At 67.7% G+C, this 12,588-nt stretch overlaps 1 protein-coding gene across 5 annotated transcripts in view; it reads left to right on the forward strand.

The window, feature by feature from the left end:
- The window catches only part of DPYSL5 (dihydropyrimidinase like 5), a 94,741-nt gene that overhangs the window by 12,226 nt on the left and 69,927 nt on the right, over nt 1-12,588 (forward strand). For 4 of the 5 annotated variants that reach the window (XM_075914553.1, XM_075914552.1, XM_075914556.1 and 1 more), the window contains exon 2: nt 6,907-7,171. In XM_075914553.1, the coding sequence (XP_075770668.1) occupies nt 6,911-7,171 (261 nt within the window). In that variant the 5' untranslated portion in view covers nt 6,907-6,910. Of the gene's footprint in view, nt 1-6,208; nt 6,355-6,906; nt 7,172-12,588 lie in introns of those variants that run through there. The other variant, XM_075914554.1, reaches the window with a different exon arrangement.

Raw genomic sequence — 12,588 nt, forward strand, 5'->3', positions numbered from 1 at the left:
CCGGGTTGATTTAGTTGGGATTGGTCCTGCCTTGGGCAGGGGGCTGGACTTGATGACTCCTGAGGTCTCTTCCAGCTCTAGGATTCTATAAAGGCTAATTCCCATCTAGGTCAAGGTCTCTGGGATGAAAGGTCCACGGGCTTATTTCCGGCGAGCTCCAGCTGTGGCCCTGAGCCCGGCCCTGTCTGTGGGAAGCCCGTGGTGTGTCTGGAAGTACCTTTGGCATTAGCTCATTCTGCAGAGGCCTGTCATCTCTGCAACGCCTCCCGGATCCAGCAGCCTGTCAGCCGCTGGCGCAAAGCGCGGTGCTCGATGGGAGCGTTTCTCCGGCTGGCGTCCCTCGCAAGGCGCACGGGAGGCTGCGCGGCGCCGGTGCCAGTGTTCCAAATGGCCCTCGCGTCCGCGCGGCGGTATGTGCGGAGCCGGCACAGCCTTCCCCCGGCTGGGCTTCTCCCGCTTGCTGCAGAGCCACCCAGCCTTCAGCTTTCAGCCTCCCCCCGACCTGAGCAAGGTCAGACCGCAGGGCTGCACTCCAATTCACTTGGTTAGCGGCCCATGTAGGGCGTGCCGTGCCGTGATGCCAAGTGTGAATGGTCTGACTGGCGCCGCCAGGCCCCTGGGACTTGCCAGGCGCGTGGCCGGAGAGGACTTGGCAGCAGACTCCTGGGTTGAGCGGGTCTGTTGGGAGTCTCCGTCGCACCGTGCCTCTCTGGGAGGGGCACTGCCCTGCCCCCTTGGTGCCCGGCTCCCTGTGCAGTGGAAGTTCGACTGGGCTCGCCCCCCCGGGAGATCTGCTGCTGTCCCCCACTCTGGTGCCCCAGCGTGTGGAAAACCCCTAAGCAGGGAAGCGCGTTCCAGCTGGCCGGGGGCTGATGGGCCGTGCGGCAGCTGCCGTGTCGGGAGAGCCCGCAGTGCGCCCGGTGGGCATGGTCTGCGCAGAGAGATCGGCTAGTGCCGGGAGGCGGCTCGGGGGAGTAGTGTGTCCTGGGCAGGCAGTATGTGACCGCGCAGCCGTGTTCACAGCCCCTCCCCTGCTGCTGCCTGCTTGGGTGCCAGAGGGAGCCGTGGGCGAAAGCGCCCGGTGGCGGCAGGACTGTGCCCGGGTGACTCTCTGCTCCTGTGGTGGAGAACGAGGCTTGCGCAGAGCCCACGTGGGTCTCCAGCAGGCCCATTTGCCCTGCGCTGCTGGGAGCCGAGCCGCTGGGATCCTGCTGGCCTCAGGTCCCTTCCGAGCGCTAAGCAGGCAAAGCCCCGCAGAATGGACTCAGAGAAGGCCTGCACGGGGGTGGGCTGGCTGCCACCCAAGCCCTCTGACTGGGCTGCCCTCCCCAAAAGGTTGCTCGCTGACCTGGGAGAACCACGTGTGCTCTGTCGTGTTCGCCATTCGCGCAAAGGGTTAATAGCGCAGGGCAGGGCAGGGCCCCGTATCCCTTGTGACAAAATGGGGATTTGCTGTGGTATGAGTCCTAGGCGTGCCTCAGTTTCCCCTCTACTTTGCATGGGGGAGTTGGGTCTCAGGGAGGCCTGGGGGCTTTTCCACACCTGAAATGCTGCTGTGCTGCCCCTGTGGCACTTGGATATCAACCCCAGCTCTGTGGCGTCTCCCCGGCGGCCCGTGCTTCCTGAAGAGAGGTGACCCGTTCTCCGCAGCGCCGCCTTGTCAGCGGCTGCATGCTGCACTGGAGCTGCGCGCGGAGGGTGGGGGGTGCTTCCTGGAGGGCAGCGCTGGCTGCAGCTTGGCGTTAGGGGGGCTGGCCCTCGATTCTTGGGGGCGAGACAGGGCCCAGGCTGAGCGGGGGAAGGAGGCAGGCTGCTCCATGGTCGCTGGGCTGGTCGGAGCAAAGCGACTGCGAGAGGTTTTGCAGCTGGAGCAGCCCGGAGTGACGGGTGGGGGCGTGGGGTGCGGAGGGGGCGGTGGCCCGGCTGGGCTTCTCCAGCGCTGGCTCTGCGTGTCCCCGTGCCCAGCTTTGGAATCGGTTTCTGGCCGGGGGGGGCTCTGGCAGGACCCTGCTTCCTCCCCCTTCCTGCGGGGCTGGTACCTCGCTGAGCATAGCTGGTGAGTAGAACCAGCCCAGCTCAACGGCGTAAGCTCCAGCTCCAGAGCCCGGCACGTGGAGGGCAGGCGGGGCCGAGCAGCCGGGGAAGCGGCCTTCCCGCGTGGCCGCGCCTGCTCCTGGCTGGTACGGACGTCTCCTGCCATTGTGCTCCCTCTCTTCCCGCAACTCGTCAGCCCGTCGGGCCGCTCCTCTGCGCGGGCAGGGGCCGAATAGCCCTGGGTGGCCGGCTGGCTCCCCGCTCCCTGCTCGCTTGTCCCTGAGTCCTCGGCCCGGTTCGGGTGCCTGGTGCCAGCCATGCGCCCCCCAGACTAACCCGCCCGTGGCAGGCAGCAGCAGCGGGGAGGCCAGGGGCTGCGAGCCGGGCTGGTGGGCAGATGGCTCTTGTGTGCTCCACTATGCAAATGTCCTGGCTGATGGCGCCTGCTCCCAGACAATGGCCTGAATTCGTTAGCGCGGGAGCTGCTTTGTCAGCCTGCGGCAGCGCCCCTGCTCGGCTCCTCGCCGCCGGCAGGGCAGGGGAGGGCCAGGCCCGGGGAGCGGGGTGCGAGGCCGCGTGTCTGCGCTGGGCTCCGCAGGGCGGCTGCTGGTAAGCGGGGTGTGACCGGAGCCCCTGGGAAAGGCGGGGGTGTTCCGGGGCTCTGCGCCCGGGGGCAGGAGGGATTCCCCGGCAGTGGGGCTGGGAGTAGGGCGGGGGCTCTGCCGGGCGGGGCCGGGCCTGGCCTGTGTGGATCCCGGCCGTGCCAGCGAAGAGCCCCAGAGTGCAGCTCGGCTGGGAGACGCCAGCTCCGTGTGTGTGCGGGGGGGGGGTATGTCCTACCAGGCCCCCATCTCTGGCTGTGCGCCCAGCCTGCGCTAGGCCTGCAAGGCTGCTGGGAGCAGGCAAGGCAGCCGCTTGGCTTTCCTGCAGCGTGAAGAGACGTAGCCTGAGTGGGCAGAATTGTGTAGCCAGCTGTGGCGCAGTGGGGGGGCTGCTCTGGAACCCGGGTCCCCTGCGCTGGGCTGTGTGATCCCCACTGACTCCCCCACGGCCAGCCTGGGCAGGTAACAAGGCTCTTCCCAGGGGCACAGACAAAGGGAGGGAGGTGGAGACCGACACCCGGTTTGGGGGCAGGGTTTGGGAGCAAGGTGGTTGCTGGCTGGGAAACATGAAGGGAACAGCCTAAGCTGAGTGTCCGGGGGGGGGGGGGGGGATGGACCCCCCCCACCCAAGGGGTCTGGGGCATCCTGGGCCTGAGTCCTGCAGCCACGTCCCGTCTGTGCTGGGCTGTCCCCCAGAGGGGCAATAACCCCCCTGTTCTACGGGCTGGCGGAGCCTGTTCTTGCTGCTCCGGGGCTGCTGGATCGGGGGGAACCCGACTGGCCGTTACACCAGGATCTGAGCCCCCTGCCCCTCCCCAGGGCCAGCCCCCTGCTGTGGGGCACCAGGGCGGGAAGGGCCCGTTGAGGGTCTTCTGCGGCCTCTCCCTGAGCTGGGCCCTGTCTGTCTGTCTGCGAGGTGTGGGCCTATGGGGAGCATGGCCCGTCCCGGGGTGTGGAGGGGCCTCTCCTGAGCTGGGCCCTGTCTGTCTGTCTGCGAGGTGTGGGCCTATGGGGAGCATGGCTCGTCCCGGGGTGCGGAGGGGCCTCTCCTGAGCTGGGCCCTGTCTGTCTGTCTGCGAGGTGTGGGCCTATGGGGAGCATGGCCCATCCCGGGGTGCGGAGGGGCCTCTCCTGAGCTGGGCCCTGTCTGTCTGTCTGCGAGGTGTGGGCCTATGGGGAGCATGGCCCGTCCCGGGGTGTGGAGGGGCCTCTCCTGAGCTGGGCCCTGTCTGTCTGTCTGCGAGGTGTGGGCCTATGGGGAGCATGGCCCGTCCCGGGGTGCGGAGGGGCCTCTCCTGAGCTGGGCCCTGTCTGTCTGTCTGCGAGGTGTGGGCCTATGGGGAGCATGGCCCGTCCCGGCGTGCGGAGGGGCCTCTCCCTGAGCTGGGCCCTGTCTGTCTGTCTGCGAGGTGTGGGCCTATGGGGAGCATGGCCCGTCCCGGGGTGCGGAGGGGCCTCTCCTGAGCTGGGCCCTGTCTGTCTGTCTGCGAGGTGTGGGCCTATGGGGAGCATGGCCCGTCCCGGGGTGCGGAGGGGCCTCTCCTGAGCTGGGCCCTGTCTGTCTGTCTGCGAGGTGTGGGCCTATGGGGAGCATGGCCCGTCCCGGGGTGCGGAGGGGCCTCTCCCTGAGCTGGGCCCTGTCTGTCTGTCTGCGAGGTGTGGGCCTATGGGGAGCATGGCCCGTCCCGGGGTGCGGAGGGGCCTCTCCCTGAGCTGGGCCCTGTCTGTCTGTCTGCGAGGTGTGGGCCTATGGGGAGCGTGGCCCGTCCCGGGGTGCGGAGGGGCCTCTCCTGAGCTGGGCCCTGTCTGTCTGTCTGCGAGGTGTGGGCCTATGGGGAGCATGGCCCGTCCCGGGGTGCGGAGGGGCCTCTCCTGAGCTTTGGGCAGATGGGCCAGAGGGAAGGCTGGTGGGATCAGGGGCCTTTCTCCTGCTGCCTCCCTCCAGGGGCCGGTCCTGCGGCTCTCTGCCCGCCCCAGGCAGCGCGGGCTAGGAAGGGTGCAGCTTCAGGGCTGCTGCCCGTCTGCAGGTCCCCGCTTTCCCTCGGTGCTGCTGGGAGGGTGTGACGGCACGTTGGGGGTTCCCCGTCTCCTGCACCCCGAAATGGCACAAACAGACTGTACCAGCCAGTGGAATTGAGGGTGGTTTATTGCTCCTCCAGCACAGCGCAGCACAGATGTAATCTGGTTACAGGAACTGGGCTAGGATGCCTCAGGCCCCCTTGAGATGGGGGAGACTGGGCCCCTAAACTCCAGCTCCTCTCCCTAGGCTGTCTCATCCATCCGCACAGACAGCCACCAACCAACTAACCCACTTCCAGCCCTGCCCCCCCCAGCCAGGGCAGCATCCACCTTCCTTTGTTCCTCTCCATGGGGGGTGTCTGGCCACTGGTTCAACCAGTTTGGCCTTACCTCTGCCTAGCGAGGTTTTCCCTGCTGGGTCTTGCTCCAGACAGCAGGGGTCACCACAGCCCAGCAAGTGCCCCCACTACGTCACAGAGGGCACTTGCTGGCGTCCCTCCTTGCCCCTGGCCCGGGGCACTGGGGTGCTGCTCAGCGGCTGGCAGAGTTGGGGGCCGCACGTTTCAATGTTCCGGTCGGGTGTTCAGAGCTGTGGGCCGGCCTCAGGCGTGGGCTGGGGGCGGGTGCCTGATTTCTGGCGAAGTCGCTGCTCGTCGACCTTGGCCGAGAGCCCCCCCGCCAGCTCTGTGTGTTGCAGTAGCGCAGAGCGGGGGCGGGGAGCACCCACGCCCAGGACCGGCCGACAGCCGGCATCCACCCGCAGTGAGGGGGGTTGGAATCGGGCCTGGTCAGCGTACAGCCCTTCACGCAATTACCCTAACAGCTAATGCACCCGCACCAGAGGTGCCTACGGGGAGCCGGCTGTTAAGCCAGCGTCCTGCACGTGCCGGCTCCCGCGGAGCCGCCTGCCCCCATAGACAGCAGTTGGGGGGTAGGGGGGGCCGGTGGGGAGGGTTCGAGGGTAGGGAAGGAGCTGGGAGCCACACCTGCCACGGCCTGGCCAAGTGCTGTGGCCCATAAACTGGCCGGGACCTCTGGCTGACCTTGGGCTGCGCGCACAGAGCGAGCGCCAGAGACTGAGGCCTGGGACCGGCTAGATGGATGCGGCAGGGCAGGCTCCGCGCCTGGGCTGGGGTGAGCCCAGAGCCCGAGCAGCCCTGCCCGCACAGCACAGTAGCAGGGTAACCCGGTGCTGCTGCCATGCAGCGTGGCACAGCCGTGTTCAGGTCCAGCCCTCCTCCCCTCAGTCCCCATACAGATCGGGTCAGCCAGCACTCAGGGGTCCCGGCCAGCTGGGCGCAGCGTGTGGGACGGGCAGGGTCCTGGCGAGCCGGGCGCGGGGCGGGCAGGGTCCCGGCGAGCCGGGCGCGGGGCGGGCCGGCTCCCCTGGCGCGGGGCGGGCCGGCTCCCCTGGCGCGGGGCGGGCCGGCTCCCCTGGCGCGGGGCGGGCCGGCTCCCCTGGCGCGGGGCGGGCCGGCTCCCGGCGAGCCGGGCGCGGAGCGGGCAGGGTCCCGGCGGGCCGGGCGCGGGGCGGGCCGGCTCCCCTGGCGCGGGGCGGGCCGGCTCCCCTGGCGCGGGGCGGGCCGGCTCCCCTGGCGCGGGGCGGGCGCGGGGCGGGCAGGGGTGGGCCTGCTGCTCACCTGTCATGGCGTGTCCGGGAGTCCCTGGTGTGCAGCCGGAGGGGACTCTCAGGCGGCAGGTAGAAGAGAAGGTTCCTGGGTCCCGGGGGCTGCGTAGCAAGGGGGCGATGTTAGGCAGCCTTATTCCTCCCGGGGGGGGAGGGTTCCCAGGTTGCTCACCCCCCTTCTCTTCCCCGAGACCGACCCTCCCCGGGCCCTAGTCCCAGCCTGCACTCAGCCCCGCCTCCCTTTGCCGTGATCCCCTAAGTCTGCCCCTCGGGTGTCTGGGCCCGACACACGTCTGGGGGGAGCCAGCAGGATTCCCCCCCCCGGCGTCACACTCCGTCCCTCCCCCCCCCTGCACTTCACCTGCCTTCCAGAGAGCTGGCGGCTTCTGCTCCCCAGCCAAGGGGTGGGGGCCCACATGGGGCGGTGCCGGCTCCGTCGCACTGGCCTAGGGGCCGGGGCCCTCTGGTTGTGGCTGAGCCTGGAGCGCATTGGGCAGCAGGGGCTTGGGGGGCCGGGCTCCGGGGTCCTTGGTGCCACTCGCCTGCCCCGGGGCAGTGCCTGGCGGCCAGGGCGTGGGGCCTGCGGAGGGCCAGCCCTGACCCACTGCTTGTCTCCCCCGGCAGAGCCATGCTTGCCAACGCGGCCACCATGCGCATCCTCATCAAGGGGGGCAAGGTGGTGAACGATGACTGCACGCTGGAGGCCGACGTCTACGTCGAGGGCGGCGTCATCCAGCAAGTGGGCCGGGAGCTCATGATCCCGGGAGGGGCCAAGGTCATCGACGCCACCGGCAAGCTGGTGATCCCGGGCGGCATCGACACCAGCACCCACTTCCACCAGACCTTCATGAACGCCACCTGCGTGGACGACTTCTACCACGGCACCAAGGTACCTGGAGAGCGGGGGCGGGGCCCGACGCCACAGCTGGAGAGCGGGGGCGGGGCCTGGAGTCACGGGTGGCAGGGGGCCTGGGGCCCAGGGCCACGGCGGGGGAGCTGCTGGCGGGGGCCCAGGATCACAGCTGGCGGGAGGCCTGGAGCTGAAGAGCGGCTGGAGGGTGGCAGGGCCTGGGCCCCTGGGGCTGTGGCTGGTGCCCTAGAGGCTATGGGGGCCCATCCATTCATGGCAGCAGCTTTGCGCCCATGCTGTGTCCGTCCCACGGCCAGCCGGGAGCGCTGGGAGCCCACGAGTGCCACCCAGCGAAGCCAGCCGGGCTCGGCTGACCCATTCAGTGATGGGGGACCCACCGTGGCCCCCGGCAGTCGTCCAGGGTGAGTCCCTCTGAGCTGTCAGTGCTGGTCTGAGCCTGTCTGGCATCTCCTGGGCCCGACGGAGCCCTGCAGCAGCTGGCGTGGGGTTTGCGGTGTGGCTGGGCGTGGGCCAGCCGCGTGGCACCCGCAGCCAGCGTGAGACAGTGACCCTGCCTGGCCCGGGGGGAGGAGGGTGGCCTGGGCGTGCGGCGCTGGGGCAGCCGACCTGTCTCGCCATGCGCGGAGCAGTGCAGCCTCGGGTGCCTTGGCGTGTGCTGGGTCTTGTGTGCCCCTGTCCTGGCCCCAGCGAGCGTCCTCCGTTCCCACCTGGGGGGCCTGGCTGACCCCCAGAACGCTGCCCCAGCTGGGAGTGGGGGGAGGTGGAGCGGCGGAGCAGCGCCCCAGCTGGAGATCTCCAGGGCTGCGGGGACCAGCGTTCCGTCTACGTGCAGGCTTTCTCCATCTGTCCGTGGAATCAGTTTTCTACACGCAAATGTGCACCACCTGCAGACACCCGCCGCCCGGGTTCCCCAGCATCGGCATCCCTCCTGCGTGGCCGCGCAAGTGCCCGGCTTACAGCGGGTCCTGGGGGTGACGCAGGCCCCCCAAGCACTGAGCTAGTGCCCGGTGCGGGAGGTGGCTGCGCCCAGTGCTGCGTGTGTCGGTTGGGGCTGGTGGTTCTCCCTGTGTGGCTGGGCTGGACTGAGCCCTTCCCGGCCTCTCCCCTGCCTGTGGCCAGGGCTGAATGCACACCGGGGCTCCTGGCAAGGAAGCCAGGGGTGTTATACGGCAGCGTGCCTGGGCAGTGCATGGCCACCCGCCGCAGCAGGGCCCCCCAGCTCCGTGGCACTGAAATCATAGAACACTAGGACTGGAAGGGACCTCGAGAGTCATCGAATCGAATCGAGTCCCCTGCCCCCACAGCAGGACCAAATACTGTCTAGACCATCCCTGAGAGACATTTCTCTAACCTGCTCTGAAATATCCCCAGAGATGGGGGTTCCACAGCCCCCCTGGGCAATTTATTCCAGTGTTTGACCACCCGGACAGGTAGGAAGTTTTTCCTAATGTCCAACCTAAACCTCCCTTGCTGCAGTTTCAGCCCCTTGCTTCTTGTTCTATCCCCAGAGGCCAAGATGAACAAGTTTTCTCCTTCCTCCTCATGACACCCTTTGAGATACCTGAAAACGGCTCTCATGTCCCCCTCAATCTTCTCTTTTCTGAACTAAACAAGCCCAAATCCTTCAGCCTTCCCTCCTAGCCCATGTTCTCTAGACCGTTCATCATTCTTGTTGCTCTTCTCTGGCCCCTCTCCAATGTCTCCACATCCTTCTTGAAACGCGGTGCCCAGATCTGGACACAAGACTCCAGCTGAGGCCCAACCAGCGCAGAGCAGAGCAGAGCGGACGAACGACTCCTCGTGTCTGGCTCACCACACCCCCGTTAATGCCCGGCTAGGCGCTGGGCACCCAGGAAGTGTTCCAGCAGGTTGGGCTCCGCTAGGCCGAGGCTCGAGATGGTCCTTCGCACTGGGCGTGGCCGTGGCATCGTGGGCGGGGGCAGGGCAGCCACGGGGAAGGGCCCTGCACATCTGTGTCGTGGCTTCGTGGGCCTAAGCCCGGACATCGGCTGCCAGAAGGCCCTCACTGCTCCCCCCAGAAGGCAGAGCCCGAGCAGCGTGGGGCAGGGAGGGAGGCTGTGCGGCTCCCTGCTGGCTGTTCTCCAGGGAGCTGGCTCCAGGCCGCTGACCAGGACCCCTTGGATGGGCCCGTCAGAGCGGCTGGGCCCTGCTGTGTCTGCTGGCAGGGCTCTCGGACCCAGCGTTCTCGCGCCGGGCGCCCCCCCCCATCTGCCCTTCTCCCCTTGTGGGAGTGGGGGGGCTGTCCACCCTCGTGGCCCCGGGCCCACTGTGTCGGGCAGTCACTGGTGGCCGTGTTGGGCTGGGGTGACCCCTGCTGGCCGGTGCTGCTCTGCAGAGACTGGGGGTGTCTGTGTGCACGGCCCGGGGGGGTCTCTGAGGGGGGCACGTCGGCCATGGCCCAGCAACTCTCACCTGGGCTCGGGGAGGCATCTGAACAAAGCCGGGGCGGGGCCGCCTGGGGGCTGAGGGACCAGTGGCTGGGGGCTGAGTCAGTCTCGGCTGGGCTGGGGGACGGGGGGATGCTTTAGACCAAGGGAGGGGGTGAAGCCCCTCCCCCCCAGAGGACTAGGCTGTCTGCCCTGGCTCCTATGTCCACATTGGCCCCTGCTGTGCTGTGTCTCTGAGAACCAATAAAACCACCTGCTTTACGGCCCAGCTGAGAGCCCCAACTGGCTGCGGACGGGGTGCAGGGCCGGGGGCTCCCCGACGCGCCGTCACACTGGTGTCAGGAGTGGGATGCGCTGCACCGCGTGGATGGGGCTTCCAGCAGCGAGGGACGAGGTGCCGGAGAAGGAAGGGGCTTGCAAGGGCCAGGCGCTGCTCGCAGAGAGAAGCGATTCCTGGGAGTCGTGGGCACTGCAGCATTCGGCCAGTGAGTCTGCACCCCAGGGACCGGCGGGGAGATGGCCTACGCCCGACTCCTCAAGGCAGACATTGCGGGGCTGTGCAAGGAGAGGGGCCTGGCTGTGGGGAAAGCACCAAGCCCAGCTGATCGCCCGGCTGGAAGAGAATGGCTGTTCCAGGGGCCAGGATCCTGTCCCAGTGGGGAGCAGCCCGACACCCCCTGGGAGCGTCTCAGGCAGGAGGGAGGGCTGAAGTCCGTCAGACAGACGTGGTGCCCCCCTGTGACGGACCGGGCCGGGTCTGGGCACAGCTGAGGGCGTCCGCTCAGGTTGAATTGCTCAAATTCAGGGCTTCTTACAGCCCCTAGACTGGAGACCTTCCCAAATAGGCCACACACCAGTCCCACAGAGCGCTTCAGCTGCCTGCCTGTAGCCTCACGAGCAAAACCCTCCGGCACCCCAGCAATATCCGTGCCCCAGATGGCCCCAGCCACAGAGCCCTGGTCAATTTACCCTCTGGACCTTACCCACAAATCACGCTGGGCCAATCCTTTAGAATCTAACATCTAAAGGTTTATTACTACAAGAAAGAAAAGCCTGAGAGTGAGGTTGTAAAGGATAGTACGTTACATGCACCGAATCTCCCAGTCCTCGAGGCAGGCTCTAGCAGAGATGTTACAGCTGCTGGCTTAAACGTCCTTCGTGCACATCCTATGGCAGGATGGGTCCACAGTTCTTCCCAGCTCTTGATTCCCTGTGAGGCCACATCTGGGGCCGGGAGCGGATCTGGAGACCTAGATGGAGTCGGCCACATGCCCTATTTCTACCTCCTTCCTGGTCTCTTCTTGGCCACAGCAGGTCACCTGGCCATGGCCTATCGCTGTGTCCCCTGCTGGTAGCCCCTAGGGATGAGTCCCCACTCTTGAGGTGTGTCCTTGGCCTACAGAGGGCTGTTGTTCCAGAGCTTCGCTCGTTAGCATGTCCATAGGCTGGGCTGCTTTGCCCATATCTCAACCACACACAAACATTTGGTATCCACACAAAGTACGTGCTTGTAACTTCACACACAGACATCACACGATTACACTAGTAGCATATACGGAATCAGAAGAAAGCAAGCTTCTATCTGACACCCCACATGGCCCCCTTCGTGCCACTTTTGGGGCCAGCACCCCCCCAATGTGATCTGGCTGCTTCCCTAAAATTCAGTAACGTGACGTCACCAGGCCACGCTCCACCAGCCGCGGTTCGTCCACGGCGGGGTCCATCCCGGCAGAGCTGCAACTGCTGGAGATCGAGCTGCGGCTAAAGGAATTGGAGGCACAAGAGAGAGAAAGAGAAGGAGCGTGAGGACCGTAGGGAGCAGCGGCAGCACGACGGGCCATGGCGGAGCTGAGAAGCCAAGGGGGCCCGGCTGCGGTGAGTGGGGAAGACCCTGGGGCCCAGGATGGCCAGTCGCTGAGAGGTTCGTGCTGTCCCAGTGTAAGGACGTAGGGGACATGGACGGGTTTCTTAGCTCCTCTGAGCGAGCCCGTGAGCTGCACCAGGTCCCCCAGCCAACTGGCTCCGGGAGCTCCCCCCCTTGCTGGATCAGAAGGCTGTGGGCGTGCTTGGCCAGCCGGAGGGGCTACGAATGGGTCAAAGAGGCCCTGCTGCACAAGAGTGGACAGCACCCCCGCTACGTCGGAGCGTCCGAGCCCAGAGCACGGGGCTTTGCTCTTCTCCCGGCTCTGGGGAAGCCATCCCACCCGCTGGCTTCCCTCCCACCCTGGCCGCGCCGCCCACCCCATGGCTCTCCCGCCGGCCCCGCCCCGGCCGCGCCGCCCACCCCATGGCTCTCCCGCCGGCCCCGCCCCGGCCGCGCCGCCCACCCCATGGCTCTCCCGCCGGCCCCGCCCCGGCCGCGCCGCCCACCCCATGGCTCTCCCGCCGGCCCCGCCCCGGCCGCCCCCCCCCTCCCCCCGGCCCATCGGTCTCCTACTGGCCGCCCGCCCCCCCCGGCCCGTCAGTCTCCCGCTGGCTCCGCCCTGGCCCCGCTGCCCACCCCCGCCTCTCCCCCGTCCCGTCGGTCTCCTGCTGGCCTCGCCCCAGCTGCACTGCCCGCCCCTCCTGGGGCTCTGGGAGGCCAGAGGCAGCCGTAGGGATGAGGTGCTGAACTCTCTGCAGCCTGGCAGCAGGCCCTGGAGGGGCGTTGTGCCCCAGAGAGTTCAGGCTGGCTCCAGGCCTTGGCCTCACCCAGGGCGGCGCGAGTGACCCCTGGAGCCAGCCAGCGGGGGGGCGGTGTGTGTCTCCCCCTCCTCCAGCCAAAGGTGCCCGCTGCTCCCCGTTTGCATGGCCACGGATGTGCTGCTGCAGCGCTGCGCTTGCCTGGCGTGCCCTGGCTGCTCTCGCAGTTGAAAAGACGCTGGGCACTGGCAGAGAGCTCGGGGCCCTGTGCGTGCAGAGCCGAAGCCGGTGCCCGGCTGTGCTGCTTCCTCCCCTTGGCGCAGGGCAGCTCCCGGGCACCAGGCCGCCCCTCCATTTGGGCATCTCCATCCTCCAGAGCCGGGCTCCCGCTCTCCAGTTCACAGG

The sequence above is a fragment of the Pelodiscus sinensis genome, unplaced genomic scaffold, assembly GCF_049634645.1.
Source record: "Pelodiscus sinensis isolate JC-2024 unplaced genomic scaffold, ASM4963464v1 ctg104, whole genome shotgun sequence".
Taxonomy (NCBI): Eukaryota; Metazoa; Chordata; order Testudines; family Trionychidae; genus Pelodiscus; species Pelodiscus sinensis.